This window comes from Sus scrofa, chromosome 11 (genome assembly GCF_054392235.1).
Source record: "Sus scrofa isolate SSC_HxYL_T2T_F1_AM1 chromosome 11, Sscrofa_HxYL_maternal_Yorkshire_Landrace_v2.0, whole genome shotgun sequence".
NCBI classification, from domain to species: Eukaryota; Metazoa; Chordata; class Mammalia; order Artiodactyla; family Suidae; genus Sus; species Sus scrofa.
In genome coordinates, this window is record NC_139393.1 from 9,187,352 (window position 1) to 9,204,602 (window position 17,251).

At 43.0% G+C, this 17,251-nt stretch overlaps 1 protein-coding gene across 10 annotated transcripts in view; it reads left to right on the forward strand.

Annotated features, from left to right (window-relative positions):
• FRY (FRY microtubule binding protein) overlaps window positions 1-17,251 on the forward strand; it is a 421,192-nt gene that overhangs the window by 201,520 nt on the left and 202,421 nt on the right. For 9 of the 10 annotated variants that reach the window (XM_084981419.1, XM_084981420.1, XM_084981421.1 and 6 more), the window contains one exon: window positions 17,040-17,239. In XM_084981419.1, coding sequence (XP_084837545.1) covers window positions 17,120-17,239 — 120 coding nt within the window. In that variant the 5' untranslated portion in view covers window positions 17,040-17,119. Of the gene's footprint in view, window positions 1-466; window positions 777-17,039; window positions 17,240-17,251 lie in introns of those variants that run through there. The other variant, XM_084981418.1, reaches the window with a different exon arrangement.

Consider the following 17,251-nt stretch of genomic DNA (forward strand, 5'->3'; position numbering starts at 1 on the left):
CTTTTGAAATAATGTAACTATAGATTGAAACCCCATCACTTTCCTGGCTATGGTAACAGATGTTCAGTCTTGGGTTTTCCTTAAGGGTGTATAGTTTCTCCCTGACTCTTGGCTTCAAATAGGGATTCTCCACTACGGGTTTGGTCTGTAAGAACTTAAGCTGTTTAAAGCGGTTTGTACTTGGGGCCAAGAGCCCTGAGTTCCCAAAGCAACCGTTTCTCCCCGACCCCGTGTCATCTTCACTCTTGTAATTCTCTGGTCGCAGGCACACGAGTGCAGCCGGTGGCTGGGATCTGTGGGCTGTGCGTGGACTGGGTGTGCACCGGCTGTTGGTGGCGAGCTGCGGGGCTCAGGCTCATGTTCCTGGAGTGCCCCAAGCAGCTTGACTAATCTGTCAGCAGAGTATGTTCTCGTGGTTAAATATAGACATACGGGCACTCTGCGAGTTGTAGGTCACTGTCTTACTGTGCAGCTAAAAATTGTCCCATCGGCATGAACAGTCTGCCCTGGACGGAAGGCCTGTTTTAGTTTGTCTTCTACTGTAGGTCTTTAGCACCTGACTATAAATACACCTTGGGCCAGAAATAAAAGAGCCCTACCTTGTGGCCGAAACACTTAGGGTGGCGGAGAGCGGCGGGATCATGGAGTCCGTCCTTCTGCTTTTCTGCTTTGGCACATAGTCGGTGTCCCGGCTCCGGACTGTGACTTTGGGCTCATGGAGATGACAACAGCTTGTTGGAGACGATCCTGTGTGATCAGCTTTATAAAAGGGCTTGGTAGGTATGAAAGGCTGTGTGCGGTGTGGAGGGGGTACCTGGTTATGACCCGCTGGGTGTAGGATGGGTTCTCCTAAGGGTTTCCATGGGTGGGGGCGAGGGAAGCACCTGCATCTACTGGCAGGAGAGAATTTCCATTATCTCGGTTCAGAGACAGGAATGACCCCCTTGAGGGCTTCTATTGGGGATTTCGGGATTTCAGAGATTTGGTCAGTTTCGTGTATGAGTCTCTGGGACAACAAAGCTGCGATGTCATGAAATTTTTCTGTGCACTGAAGGTTCACTAAAAGACCCGATATGACCATCTGTTCTGTAAAATTGCTAATCTGTAAAAATTGCTACTATGTATTTGGATACTCGTTACTATCAAGTTGAATATTACATCAGAGGTAGGATTTATGCTTGATTCTTGTAGATATTGATGTAAATATCCTTATTGGTTTTCTTTGAAACATGGAAAAGGGCCTGCAAGAAGTTACTCCTTTGCTTTTGGCCTAGCCTTGACCAGCATTTAAAATTTTTTGTTCTTTTTTTGTTTGTAAACTAAAAACCAGGTTACTCTATGTTAACTATCATTAAATGGGACCCAGGTGCATGGTGCTGCTTTTTCTTTTATCCAAGTTAGAGCCTGGTCACATTAGTTCTGACATAACCTTGTAAGTAATATTGTATGAGTTCCAAAAAATTAATGAGAGGAAACTTCCATGACACAGGGTTAATTACATGCATCTTGGCTATTGACTGTTTAACTTTCTGTTTAATGAAGGTAGAGGAAAAGTTAATTTGTAAATGGTAAAAGCACAACATTGTGCTCTAATAGAGGAGAAGCATTTTGTTTATTAATGATTTGAGACATTTAATCACTTGTTAATTATTCTACTGCACTATATCGAATGAAACAATTAGGTGTTTACATATAATGCCATTCTGTTGCTGGGAATAAAAATCTCGATTAGTCATTAATTTACCCTTTTATGGTTTATCAAGTAGAGTGTGTGTTAGGAAACTTTTTTTGCTCTCTCTTTTTTCTTTTTTTAGTGCATAAGCAGCATGCAAGTTTAAAGATAAAGCTTATGGTTTATGCATTTGGCAAAAATGCTGCCTCATACTAGCCCTTGCTTGCAGTGCTTCATGTTTTTGTTGCTTGTTATCTCTCGGAAATGGTAGTGACCCTGAGTTTCCGCTGAACAGACCACTCCCAGAAGCCATCTCAGCGTCTCTTGAACGCATTGCCTTTCTTGCTCACCGTCGAGAAACTTAACTGTGCTAACAGATCAGTAACAACTAATATGTTTCTGTGAAGTCATAGATTGAAGTCATTGCTGCGGATGATAAAATCTGCTGGTAGGCAGGTGACAAGGGAGTGTTACAGGGTCATTGTACAGTTCCTCAACTATTTGGTAAAACCTAAAAGAGGTTTTATACATGAGCTGGCATCCAAGTAAGTGCATATGACCCAGGAGTTTAAGGACTATTTTCATCGTGACAAAATTGAAAACTACAACTCACCAGGCTATTGAGGGTTTCACTTGCTCAGGTAGTTCGTTGACAAATATGTATGGAGCTCCTATTGAATACCCTGCATTGGAAGTCCTTCCCTCACTAAAGATGATAACACATATCTTCTGTTATCATATGGATTATATAATGCATATGCAGAGCACCTATATTGTACATAATGTATATTATTGTATACATATGTGTGCATATATTTCATAGTAAATGCATATTGTAATGTATATTGTACTGATAGGTATGTTTATTATTTATGATGTAAGATATATTAACAGAGATGCATATATAGGGTTGGCTTCCCTTTCCCTTTCAAGTTACACTCCCCCATCGTCTAGTTTCTTTCTTTTCTTTTTTTTTTTTTTTTGTCTTTTTGCCATTTCTTGGGCCGCTCCTGCGGCATATGGAGGTTCCCAGGCTAGGGGTCGAGTCTGAGCTGCAGCTGCTGGACTAACACCACAGCCACAGGAATACAGGATCCAGGCCTCATCTGCAACCTATACCACAGCTCACAGCAACACCGGATCCTTAACCCACTGAGCAAGGCCAGGGATCGAACCTGCAACCTTATGGTTCCTAGTCAGATTCATTAACCACTGCCCACAACGGGAACTCCTATCATCTAGTTTCTGAAGGGGCTTCTGGAGGGGAATGGCTAAAACTTCAGTTGGCGACCTTTGAGTCAAAAGAGGGCATTGCCTGGCACCATCATTTTTGGTGGGCCTGTGTCTAAGGTCCAGACAACAGCCTACAAATGACTGCAGCTCCTGCAGCTTCTAGGGCCTTCGTTGAGAAACACACGTATTTTGGTGTGACCTGGCGCACACACATACATAACCTATCTGTCTGTAGTCTCAGACAGAGATTGGAAACAAAAGTTTCATGGAAGAGTGCTGCCCTCACTCTGCTGTCTGTTTGTCCTTCTGGATTTTCTGTTCTCTTTCATCGCAGTCACGCTGGGCAGTGCCGGCTGAGTGGGTTTCATCCAGTCATGGGTCGCAGCCTGCACTGTGAGACTCTGCTGTAAAGATCTCATAAGCCAGTGTCCTCAACACGCCATTAGTCAGGTTCTCTGCTGAAATGATGTGCTGTCGTCCTTGATGTAATAATATTCTACCCCAGGCATGTTGGTGCTTTTTTGTCAGCATCCTGCTTGGTTGCAGAAAGAGCGCTCTCCTTAGACTTGATGTGAGACTGGGGTGCATATAGGGATGCTCAGCTGGAGATAATTCATGACCTTGTATGTCTTAATGCTTCTTCCTTGATGCAGTAAATATTTACTGAGTACTGGGTATTAAGCTAGGAAGTGAGGCTGCAAGAGGAATTGAATTCTTTGCCTTTGCTGCACTGAAGTGTAGTGGAGGAGATGGATAGAAAATAAATACAAAATACATCATAAATGAAGAGGTGGCCAGCACCTTGCAGGAGGGCAGAGCTGGGTAAAGGGGGTGGAGGCTGTCAGCAAAGAGAAGTGCCAAGGAGTGGCTGGCCGCAAGAGTCTCGAAGAAAACCAGAAGGAAGCGAGTGAATGAGCCACCCTGTAGTGTCCTCTTTGCCCCACTGCCCACTGTGCCCTCATTCTCTTCTTTGACTGTGTCTGTCATCAGTTATTTCTAGGTCTCAAGATCAATGTCACCATCCCAGACGGTCCTGCCCTTGACCCCAGAGTCACAGATAGGTCCACACTGTTTCTTCGGCCCTCATAGCAGCTTCCAGTTGGGAATATATTTCTGGGTGTGTTAATTGTATAATGGCATGTCTCCCCCACTTGTCATCAGCTGCACCATGACAGGGATCCTACCTGTTTTTCCTTCCTGCAGCTGGCACAAGGCTTGGAGTGGAGTGGGCGTTTAGTAAATACTTGAATACCAAATCCATGAACAAATCAGTGCATACTCACCTCAATTCCTGTGCTCTTCCATTGGCTAATCAACCTGACACTGCCTTGTATACCAAGGTGGCTGAATGTGCTAAATTTTATTTTATTTATTTTTAGGGCCTCACCCACGGCATATGGAGGTTCCCAGGCTAGGGGTCTGATTGGAGCTATAGCTGCCGGCCTACGCCCCAGCCCCAGCCACACCAGATCCGAGCTGCTTCTGCAACCTACACGACAGCTCACAGCACCACCAGCTCCTTAACCGCCTGAGTGAGGTCAGGGATCGAACCTGTGTCCTCTGGATACCAGTCCGATTCGTTTCCGATAAGCTATGACAGGAACTCCTACTAAATTTCAAGTCTTTCAAAATTGTCACTTTAAATGTATCTTTGTATTCTCCCCTGAACTCTGCAGAGTGCCTTATTCATATTAAGCACTCAGTGAACATGTGTTATGAAGGGAGTTGATTCACTGAGCTATCCCACTCATAGTATTTTCAGACAAAAATGTTTCTCAAAGGACTCAAACTATATTGTAACATAGGGATGACAAAGGAGGCCTGTGTATGTGCCACCCCGCCTGTAATCATTCTTGCTGTGCGTTGTAAGTTGAAACACTCCAGGATCCTCGCCATTCAACCCAACATGTTTCCTTAACATGGAAGGCGTAGCTGGACCTGAAATCTTAGCGAATGTTCAGACTTACTCTGCAATCGAACCTAGATTATGGAGGGTGTTCAATGTTCCTACACAAGAATGTATTTTTTTAAATTGAGGTTCTAAAATTGTGTTCTTTCATTATTGCCGCTATAAGGTGATAGTGAAAACTTTTGATGAATGAGCCTTGTCGGTTAAAAGCTTTTGTTATGAAAATTTTCAAACACAAAAGGAGAACGCATAGTCCAATATACGCAATGCGTTGCCACCGCTCAGATTTTACAGTTAGCGACGTTTAGTCATTGTTACTTCATTTACCTTTTCCTCTTAAAGTATTTGAATCAAATACAGGCTTCATTTCACGTGAACTCCATCACATTAGTATAGAAAATACAGACACTTTCTTAGCTACCTGCAATGCTATTATCAGTCCTAACAAAATTAACCACGACTCTTTGCTATAACCTGATATCCAGTTCATATTCAAATTGCTTTCATTGTCAATTTTTTAAAAAAGTCTTTTAACAGTTAGTTTACTCACATTAAGATTCAAAGAATGTCTGCACATTTCATTTGGTTGTTCTGTCTCCCAGGTCTCCTTTCATCATCATACCTATTTTTATCTCTTCCATTGACTTACACAAATTAGTGTAGTTTTATTATAAAATGGACCTAAATCTGGAATATTTCTTTTGCTTTCTTAGGGTGATGTTTAACTTATTCCTATATCCCCATTGTTGCTTGTTGATGGATGTTAGCCCTGATGCTTTGAAGACTTGATAAGCATGGATTTTTTTTATGATTTTTATTTTTCCCATTGTAGTTGATTTACAGTGTTCTGTCAATTTCTACAGAAAAGTGACCCAGTCATGCATACACATATATACATATTCTTTTTCTCACATTATCCTCCATCACATACCATCACGAGTGACTAGATAGAGTTCCCTGGGCTATACCACAGAATCTCATTGTTTATCCACTCCAAAGGCAATAGTTTGCATCTATTAACCCCAAACTCCCAGTCCATCCCATTCCCTCCCCCTCCCCCTTGGCAACCACAAGTCTATTCTCCAAGTCAATGAGTTTGTTTTCTGTGGAAAGGTTCATTTATGCTATTTATTAGATTCAAGATATAACTGATATCATGTGGTATTTGTCTTTCTCTTTCTGACTTCATTTGGTATGAGTCTCTAGTTTCATCTCTGTTGCTGCAAGTGGCATTGTTTTGTTCTTTTTTATGACTGAGTAGTATTCCATTATATATATATATATATATATATATATATATATATATATATATATGCCACATCTTGTTATCCATTCATTTGGTGATGGATATTTAGTTTGTTTCCATGTTTTGGCTATTGTGAATAGTGCTGCAGTGAACATATGGGTTCACGTATCTTTTTCAATGAAAGTTTTTCTTTCTGTACGCCCCAGAGTGGTATTGTTGGGTCACATGGTAGTTCTATGTTGAGTTTTCTGAGGTACCTCTATACTGTTTTCCATAGTGGTTGTACCAATTTATATTCCCACCAGCAAGGTATGTTCCTTCTCTGCCATGCTGCCAAGGGCATTGCCTTTCTAGTGGTAGGGAACTAGAAGCCACTCTTTTATTGCCGGAAAAACATAGTCAGCAGTTTTCAGAGGTTGGGGACAAGAACTCTGACCAATATCCTGGGAGGGAATTTTGGGAACACTTCTAGATTCATTATTCTAAAAAAAGTTTACTAAACACGTTAGTCATTATAACATCGCGTCAGGAAACAGATCTCGTGATTTTTTCCACTGGGAAGGTGTGATATGACAGGATTTCAGATCGTCTCTGTGAGATGTAGGACCTTCCCATCCTGGTTTCCACCTTCATTATTTTTTTCATGGTAGATACAGTGGTCTTTAATTTGTATTGTCTCTCAAACAACCCTTTGTGAGCTCATCCTACACAGTAATATCAGATCACCTTTCCTTCCAGAAACCTGCTAGCTTCAAAGAAAATCCACACTCATTGACTTGTCATCCAAGGCCTTCACGCTAATAATAATTTAAAATTTGCATTTTCCTAGGATTTAGGAGTTTCTGTGTTTCATGTATACACTCGTTGAGTTATTCACCCCAAGACTGTGTTGTGGAATCAGATGGGTTCAGTTCAGTTGCGTAATTAGTTAATTAACTAATTAATTCAGTTCAGTTGTTTAATTAATTATGCCTGGCATTGTGCTAAGTGCCTGGGATAAAGACAAGATGTGGTCTTGGGCTTGAGGACTTTGCAGTTCCTTGGTGAAGACAAAGCCTGAGCGTGTGTGCTGTGATGAGGGGGTGTGGTGGGAGGTGGAGGGGATGGGGAGCGAGGAGAGACAGCGGATGCCTCCATGCACCTGCCACGCTGTGCCCTCGCCTGGGTTGCGCCTTTCTCATCTCCACCTGTCGGAATCCTACCTGTCCTGTAAGACTTGGGTGAGATGCCATCTAGTCCACAAAGTCTGGCTCATCCGTGGCCTGGAACAGAGACGATGCCTCTGTCCTTCTAGGCCCAGCACAGGGGTTTGTGAAAGGCAGCCCATGAGGATGTGATGTGCTAAAATATTGACACGAGTCTGGTGTTTATAGCAAGGACTAAAGACAGACTTCCTCTTGTGTCCTCCTGTAGCAGGGAGTTGCCAGTCTCCAACAGGTGAGTGGAACCAGAGAAGACACGGAGCTAGAACTGCAAGGTCAGGATCCTTGTAAGCTTTCCTCTAGAGCGAGGACGCATGATAGAATCTCACCAGTTGGTATTAATTCAAGAAAAGGCAAGTGTTCATTACTAATTATGAATAAGCAGTATTTTCAAGCATGGTCAGTACATAGTTTTATGTAGTCACAGAATACTGGGGCTAGAAAGGACAACAGGGCCTGGCCTCTTGAAGCATATCAGGTCAGGAGAGGGAAGCCCAGTTGGTTCAGGCTTCTCGCCCAAGGTCACACAGAGCCCAGCAAGGACTCAGACCTTGGACTCCCCATTGAAGGCTCTTTCTCTGTTTTGCCTCCAAAGCATTAACTTAGTTGGAGTTAATGAAGCATATCGGTTTTGCTATAGGCAAGTGGAATGGAAAACAAGTCTATCACCAGGATTAACTGGTCCCCTTTGCTTTCCTCAGAGATCTCAGAAAATGTTCCTCCTGGCCAGCAGCCCTGGCGTAACTGGGAACTGGTTAGAGATGCAAATTCTCGAGCCCCACCCCAGGCCTCCTGAATCCGGCGGGGCCCAGCCATCCAGGTGAATCTGATGTGCCGTTTCTGAGTGCCCTTGATTCACCTCGAAAGTCAGCAGAGCTTGTCAGCGTCAACATAAAAGAATGCAAGTCCTCATCCCACTTATCACCGATTTTTGAATGAATGAATTTCAAATTAATGAGATTTTTCTTCATACAATGAGCCAGAAGAGGAAGAAAGTAGAAAGGAGATGGGACACAGGGGAAGGAGGACGAGAGGATGGCCAGCCAGGGCCGCATGAATGAGAGCAGGTGGTCAGTTCTGTCCAGGCGAGAAGAAAGTTGAAATTCAGGCTTATCCTGCCTCTAGCAGGTTATCCGATCTCCTTTGGTGAGAAAGGACCTTGAAATGTCAATGTAACCTCATCTTCCTTTGCTCACAGATCTTGGCAAACATTCTTGCAGGCTCTGATGACAGTACTCACTTTGAAAATCGGGGGAAAGTCTGTGTAATTGCATCTTAGCAGATGACAGACACTCATAAAGGACATCACTGAAGTGTTACTGTCATTTCTCCAAGATAAAATACCGGAAGGCAAAGGAAAAGAGAAAGAAAACAGTGCAGGGACTTGAGGCTTACTCTGTCTTTATTGAACTGCTTGACTTGCTCCAAGGTATCGTGTCTTTGGGAGACCAAAGAAAGACAAAAAGGGTTTTGAGAGGCTGCAGATTGAAGTCAACACAGAGAACTTGCCTTCAAGTCGACTTGCTTCTTCATAGGATGACAGTCAATTAAAGGTTATATCTTCAGGAAAGAATAGTCTCTAGACCTTGCTAAGGGATGCCATTCCTCAAATTTCATGTATTTTTGTGGGTCCTCACTTCTTGATACTTTTTTTGAACTCCTAGCCTTTCTCAGACCCCTCTAATGGCTAGAAGAAGCCTTCAACGTCAGGAGGGACCCCCTGCCATGGCTAGAGGTTGTATGAGTCTTTCTAGAAAAATAACCAGCTATACCAACCTCTAAGAAGATTTTCATTCTCCAAATTACAGCACTTACACTTTATCTCGTAGTCTTGGAACAAAGTCCCTGCACAGGCTTATGCCAGGGGAGAAAACCTATGGGTAGAGGGACTTATTTTATTCAGTCTTCATCCCAAGCAACTGGTTTAACTGTTTTAACTGGTATGATACCAGAAGCTCACAACATATGTTGTCAGGTAGACAAGGGTTCGGATCCTGAGTCAGATATCGAGCAAATCATTTAACCTCTCCGAACCTACATGGGAGATGATTTGACTTTCTAGGATTGTTTTTGAGGATTAAAGATATTAATTATCCTAGAGATGTCTTATGAATCCTAAAACATGAAGGAACCCAGTTTGAGAACTCTGCAATTCAGAGGACTAAATAGTGCTAGAGAAAGCAGGAATGTATTTAATCAACAAACATACGAATTATTAGAATTTTATGGAAATTAATTAAGCAGAACTTAATATGTCACTCAATATGTTTTTTTTCCGAGGCAGACATTTATTTCTGTGTATTTTTTACCCAGTCGTCCCTTCTTGACCTGTTTTGAGCTGTATTTAGGAATCATCCATCTTATAAGCTAATTGTTGCTCAAGCTAATTGTTTCTTCTTAGCCCAACATTTTCCATTTCTTCATAATTCTCTCCAGAGAAAAACAATTCATCTGATCATACTTGGAGGCTTTTTTCTTGTCATTCCTAATTTACTTTGTGTGACCTTCAGGGTTCAGGGTTTCTGGTCATTTTGAGTAGTCGCAGTAGCCTTAAAATGCCATTTCTTAAGCACCCTCATAAGTGCCTTAGCGGACAATTTATTATTGTTCTATACACAGTGTGACATGTTCTCACAGTAGCTGCGTCATCCTTGGCTTGTTGTGTTGCATGAAATGTTCTTATAATTCCAGTAAACCAAATAAATCTTACAGGAAAAGAGGGATTGGGGGGCAGGGGGGAAGCATAGCCCTAAAGAAGGACCCAGCTCTTGGTTACGAAAGGGGTTTGCCCTCCGAACCTACAAAATGAAGGGCACTAAGAAGTGGCAGAGAGATGTGCTTATGTCCAACTGTAAACAAAGAAATCATTTACTCCTGTGCTAAAGATAAGGCTCCATTGCTTTCTAGAATAAAGTTGTTGGAATGGACCTCCATTTCTAGGAGAAGCTCCCTCTCTGAACAGTTACGGCATGCTATTTCAGGGTTGGTTTGTTTGTTTTTTAAAAAGAAACCATTTTTCATTTCAAATGCTCAGAATGTGATTCCAGGAATGGAAACATCAGACGAAGCCTTGAGTGTTTTGAAAAAAACTGGCTTTCTGCTCGTCTGACTTCATGAGCTGCCGAAGAGCCGGCAAAGACGGCCCCCTTTTCTGAGTCCTGCATGTTGTGAAGGAGGCAGAGAAGCGGTGGGTCTGCCCAGCATTTGGATCCATGCCCTTTACAGGCTGGTGAAAATTCTCATTTCCAACCCACGACTGACACAGACACAGGGATGGATCAGAAAAGCAGACCCTGCCCAAGCCAAGCACTCTGGGTTTTCCTAGACACCAGGAACGCACCCAGCCTTCATCCCTCTGCACCACAAGTCTGATTCTGTCTGTAATGTCCTAGTGCTTCTGGGCAGGGGGACAAGGGCAGATTCCTCTGTCCATTCACTCCGTTTAATGTTCCCTTTTCCCATGGCCTTCTAGCAGTGTATGTGTGTGTACGCAGGTGAAATTGCTGATGCTGTGACCCTGCCTCCGTAAACTGTAAACTCCACGAGGGCAGGAACCATCTCTCCTATTCACTGCCACCTTCCCAGTGCCTGGAACAGAACCTGCAACCTCATTCATTCATTCCGTATCGGCGAAGTCAATGAATGAATGAATGGCAGGCTATCATGAGCGGTGGTATTAACTTCTCTGAAAATCTAACTGATTAAACTCGTTGCTTCCTTGTAAAATGGATTACTGCCTTCAGCCTCTGGGGCATTTATGTGAGGAAACTCATTGGAGTCTTTGCTTTCCTTTAGTGTCATAATTAAACTGTGGCTCTGTTGTGGGGGTGCTGCATTGGTGTTACAGTTAGGAAGTTCGTAATTCCTGGAAATGTTGGTAACTCAGGGAAATTGTGCTGAAGACCTTAACCAGCTAAGAGCAGGCAGACTAATAATTAAAGTATTAGTCGATGAAATGAGGGGGAAAAAAATAGTTATGTTCAAAAGATCATCGCTTGCAGTCAGAAACAGATCTAATAAAGAAGTCACAAATGGGCCACAAAAGCCCAAGACAGACTTTTTGCAGATTAAGGAACGGATCTTGCTTGGTATGAAGAGTAGACATCCAGTGAAAGGGGGGAAGACTCCTCCTGAAACCATCCAGCAGACCCAAACAGAAATAGAATTAGGAATAAAAATAATAAGAGCATCATCAACAAAACCCACTTAAGACAAAAGAAGGCAATGGAGAGGAATTAGGATGTTTGACCTGAGATTAAAATGTAAATGAGAAAATGTAAAGCAAAAGCAAATTCCATCAAGATTCCGTTAGTAGAGACCTAATTAATATCTGAGTGATTCTCTTTGCAACCGCAACCGTGTCTCAGTCCGCCTCTCCCCCCAGCACTGGTTTCAGTGACTTTCTAGGGACATTGAGCTGTTGTGTGAAAAGAGAAAGACAAGATAGAGAAGGAAAGAAGAGAGGATAAAGGCAGATGGAGATGAAGCTTAAAAATCCATCACATACAAAAAATTGAAATGGGAGAAGTGTTTCAAGCAACAAGTTAAATGGTTCCTTTGACGTGTATTGAGCCGGGGAAGATGAGATAATGACCTGTCAGGACCCTTTCATTCTAAGGGATCCGTGTTTCCAGAGGCCCCATGTGGTTAAAAGGATGCTGGCCATCCAGAGCGGCTGAGTGGACTGTGGGCTGGTGGTGGGCAGGGGAGTGGAGGCGGCGACGGTGGAGTGAGCTTGCCCGGCTCCGTGGAAAGTGGGGGAAGACAGTGGAGAAGAGCAGATTCAGACTGAACAGTCGCCCCTCAGCATCTGCAGGGAACAGGCTTCAGGAGCCCCACAGATCCCAACATCCACGGATGCTCCAGCCCCTCGTACCCAATGGTGGTAGCTTATGTAACGCATGCGCAGCCTCCTGTATACTTTTAAAAAAAGATATTTTATTGAAGTGTAGTTGATTTACAATGTTGTTTTCTACGGTACAGCAAAGTAATTCCATTACACTTACACTTTTTCATATTCTTTTCCATTATGGCTTATTCTAGGATGCTGAATACATTTCCCTCTGCTGTCCAGTAGGACCTTGTGGCTTATTCACTCTGTGTGTGGTAGTTTGCATCTGTTAATCCCAAACTCCCAATCTCTCTCTTCCCTGTCCCCCTTGGCGACCACAAGCTTGTTGTCTATGTCTGTGAAACTGTTTCTGTTTCGTAGATTTATGTCATATTTTACATTCCACATATAAGTGATTTCATATGGTATCTGCCTTTTTCTGACTGACTTCACTTCGTTTGAGATTCTCTAGCTCCATCCACTTCTGTATACTGTACCTCATCTCTAGATGACTTATAATACCTACGACAATTTAAATTCTACGTAAATAGTTGTAAATACAATGTAAATGTATGTGGGTCAAGTTCACATTTGGCTTTGGGGAACTCTCTGGAATTTTTTTTTTTTTTTTTTTTTTTTTTTTTTTTTTTTTTACATTCTCTACCCAGTGTTGGTTGAATCCACAAATGTGAAACCAGAGGATACAGAGGCCAGACTGTAAACCTCTGCCTTCGCCGAACTGGAAAAGGGGCCTACATGGCTGTTAATGGATGGTTGGTTTGTATGTTTCAGTGAAAAATACGTTTTACTTGAACACAGACCGATGAAGAGAATAGATTTCATTCTTGAGAGCAAAGTTTTCTCTTTAATTTTCTTTCCTTTTTTTTTTTTTTCTTTTTTCTTTTGGAATGGATACCTTTTGAAAACGTGTGTTCTTTTTCCTCCCTTCTCCAATATAAGACGAGATGTCAGACTTACTTTAACCTTTCCATGGGATTCAGGACCATCGTTATAAATGCTAAAGGATGGACATGCCATTGCCCCAAGCCTGTGAGAGAATGTGCTATTCTGTGGCCCTGTCCTAACTGGCTTCAGGCAGCTGCATTTTTACAATCTGGTGGCTTTTGACAGTTAGGTCTTTTTTTCTCCTTTTGCTGTTAGTGTTTCTATCCATAGACGTTGCACCTTTCCCTTGTAACTCTGTTTCCAGCCTACTGTGAATTTAGAAACTAGACAACTGATCTAGATTAAGAGCAGGCCAGTGTGGAGCCAGGATTTTTTTCCAGTGGTAATGGCCTAATGTTTAGACTAGGATGGACTATGCACCTCTACTTCGCCTACCAGGAACATGTGGTTTCTGCTTCTCAACCGTATTGTTACCAAGTAACTGAGTCACTGACAGGTCCCATGTCTGAGACTTACTTTTGAAAATTATTCTACCCCAAAGCTAGGATTTCTTGTGAAGGAATTATGGTAGGATGAAGAGGTGTTACTGAAACTTGGGAGTAGATGTGGTTCAAGGACACGTACCCCGTTAATTTTCACTGCATCTCCATCTGCCCAGCTGATCTGTTTGAGCCTGAATGCTGGGCACCCTCCCCTTGAGTCATGTTCACGTCTGACACAGGGCTCTGCTGGGCTAGGATCGTTCTAGCTCGTTAAGGCTGTGCACACAGATGGTATTACTCACAAGGACAGCTGGCTTTGAAGTACAGGTGAATACTTTTCTTTTTTTTTTTTTTTTGATAGCAGTGAACTGGTACCTTGGCCTTTAAATGGAAAATTGTCTGGGAGACATTCAGGTATCTGCATTTAAGCTATTCTGGAACAAAATGCAGCTTTGCAGGAGGACTGTCAGAGGTCACTCTTGAGGAAATTCTCTCACTATGGTCAGGACTTCTGGCCCCAGAGCCTCATAATTATGGATCAGGACTTGCAATTGTATATCCCATCAGCCTGATCATAGCTGTCTTCGAGAAATGGATTAAATCCTGTGGAAAACTAACGATAATAAAAAGTTGTCCTCCACTTAGACTTTTTGGGTTTCTATTCCAGTCCCAGCCTTGTGGCACAAAGCCCGTGATACATTAGCATGGTATTTCGTGGAGATCTTTTGTCCTTCTGTAGGTTGGACCTGGGAGGTTTTCAACTTCTAGCAGGTGCTTGTGCTTAGAGTGGCAGGGAAGGCAGAGGCATGGCCAGGACCTCACATGCATCACCTGATTTTGAATATGCTCTTTAAACTCAACAGTCCCTTTAGGTAAGCTACTCAGAGTGCCATTTGCTGATGGCATCATTGCCAAGACTGCTCCCCCCCCCCCATTCTTTTAAAGTCTGACTACTGATTCTTCTCCTAGAATTCACTCCTTGTGAATCACTTCAAGACGTATAGAAATGACATGTGATGTCGTTTTCGTTAGTTATTAAAGGAGGTGTATGTTAAGTATTATCTGTAAAGAATTCTGTATTGGATCTGGGGGGCTACGGTCTTGCTCAGAGGACACTGTTAGAAAAGCATATGGTTCAGTTATAGGGCCAACCCTCAGCAAAACTGTGTGACCCATTGATAATGACTTTCCTTGTCAACTGTCGGTGGCCCCTTCCTTAGGGCATAAGGGGTGTAGGGTGTCAAAGAGTGTGCGTTCAATGTTTAAACCTCATAATACAAATTTACCAGTGAGGATTGGCCTGGTAAGTAAGGGACCTGGAGATGAGACTAGGCATGGTTCTGAAAGGCCAGGAGGATGAGCCGAGCAGAGAGGAAAGGAATGCAGCAGCCCGGAGAGACAGCAGGAAGGTGTGGATGAGGACGCCATGGTGTGGTCCTGGCCCAGCCAGGGCATCAGCATGATTTGGCAGCAGTCAAGACCAGGCCGCCTGTTTGGGGCTTGATGACAAGACCTGAGAGCCCTTGAGAAGTCGGAGTAGAAATGTGTTATAATTAAATGGAAGGAAGGTTAGTTTGATAAAGAAAATGAGTGAAATTAAGCCAGAAATAGGGCTGCTATAATAACGTAGCTGTAGGTTTCCAAGGGCCAGTCTAGGATGGAGCTAGTAAGAATGGAAAATGAATTGTCTGCAACATATTTTATTTGTATAATTTGAGAGCCCACATTCTTAAAGCTTAGTGGTAGCTGAGATAGGAGAAGACCCTCCAGATGTAAGGGACCCCCCCCCAAAACTGTATGGCAGGTTAAAGGCATTAGGAAGTGGCATTTGGAAAGAGTAGGAAAGAGCAGGGGTAATCGACAAATGACATGAAATTATTCATGTAATTCCATGAAAGAAATAACATTTTTGCATGGCTTCCTCAGAATTTGGCTTGAGAAAGAAAGCAGGTAAGAAAGGCTGCGAATCTCTTCTCATTTTGAGAGGAGTGTTCAGCTTTCATGGAGAACTTTTTCCTCCTTTTTATCAATGACCCGCCACCGTGCTCTTGAGAGCCAACCCAGTGTCCAAACCGAAGGTCTGCTTCTCTTTGGAAACTCTTTTCTAGAATCTCTGTATCCAGTCACCCCAAACTATATAGGCTTCCTCTGGAAAGTCAGCTTTATCATTATCCGGTCCGCTGCATTCCTAATGCCTCGATCCTAAACCCACATACTTCCATATTTCTTTCACTGGATATTGATAACTGACCATCTTACAAGTACTTGGGTGGAAGGGGGCAGCGCATGTTAGCATCTGCCATGTCCAAGTATAGGAAAAAGTAAAGAGACGTGAAATTCTCATTTTTTGTTCTCTATAATAACTATTAAAGTAGTGGTCAACTGTTGCATTCTGAAAGGAGACCACTCACTGGAGGCTCTGATAGCTGCCTCTGTTCAAAACCTAATCCAAGGGTAGTGAGAATGAAAAGAACCCACACTTCTTGGATGGCATGGATGGGGCACTGCCTGAGCCTTTTATCTTTCAAGAGGGAGGACCTCTTTCAGCAGCAGGAGCCAGCTAGGCTTCTGAAAATTGGTTCTTGGAACCTTCTGGAAGGAACCGCCTAGAGTCTTTTCCATTATTATAATGAAGCACAAAAGATAGATAGCTCTTGGTCATTAGGAAAGCCAGGACGTGAAATCACTTTTCCCTCTATTCATTCTCTTAGTCCATTTTCCCGGAACATAAAAAGGAAGCTAAAAATGTCTTAAATGTTAGAGGATTTCTCAGCCCTATTATGTTCTTGCAAAATAAGTTACTTTGGAGTTACCATTGTGGCTCAGCAGGTTAAGTTGTCTCTGTGAGGATATGGGTTCGATCCTTGGCCAGGCTCAGTGGGTTAAGTATCCAGTGTTGCTGCAAGCTGCAGTGTAGGTTGCAGGTATGGCTTGGATCTGGTGTTGCCACAACCCTGGCATAAGCCTCAGCTGCAGGTCCCATTTGACCCCTAGCGTGGGAATTTACCTATGCTGCAGGTGCAGCCATGGGAAAAAAATCAACAATAATAATTTACCTAGGAGTTCCCATCATGGCTCAGTGGTTAACGAATCTGACTAGGAACCATGAGGTTGCAGGTTCGATCCCTGATCTTACTCAGTGGGTTAAGGATCTGGTGTTGCCACGAGCTGTGGTATAGGTCGCAGATGCGGCTTAGATCCTGCATTGCTGTGGCTCTGGTGTAGGCTGGCAGCTACAGCTCCAATTCGATCCCTAACCTGAGAACCTCCATATGCTGTGGGAGCAGCCCAAGAAATGGCAAAAAGCCAAAAAAAAAAAAAAAAGTTTACCTAAAACATCGTGGTAACCAGAAATATTTTCGGAGAATTGACTATGGCAGAGTGCACACTTATTTGATTGTAATCAAATAATTTAATCCTGGCACCCTGAGGCCTGGTCGTGATGTTCAGTGTAGCATTCTTCATGATTCCTGCACTTACATGTATGGTTTAACACAGCCAGTCTGAATATTGATGATGTTATTTTCAGCTGGTAAGAATACCCATTCTGTTTTTCAGCTTCTCCAGTTGGCAACGGTTATATCAAGCCTCCAGTTCCACCTGTTTCTGGCACGCAAAAGGAGAAAGGGCCCCCCACCATGTTACCCATCAGCGTGGACCCCGACAGCAAACCAGGAGAGTATGTCCTCAAGAGTTTATTTGTCAACTTCACCACTCAGGCTGAGCGCAAGATTCGCATCATTATGGCAGAACCCCTGGTGAGTTTGCAC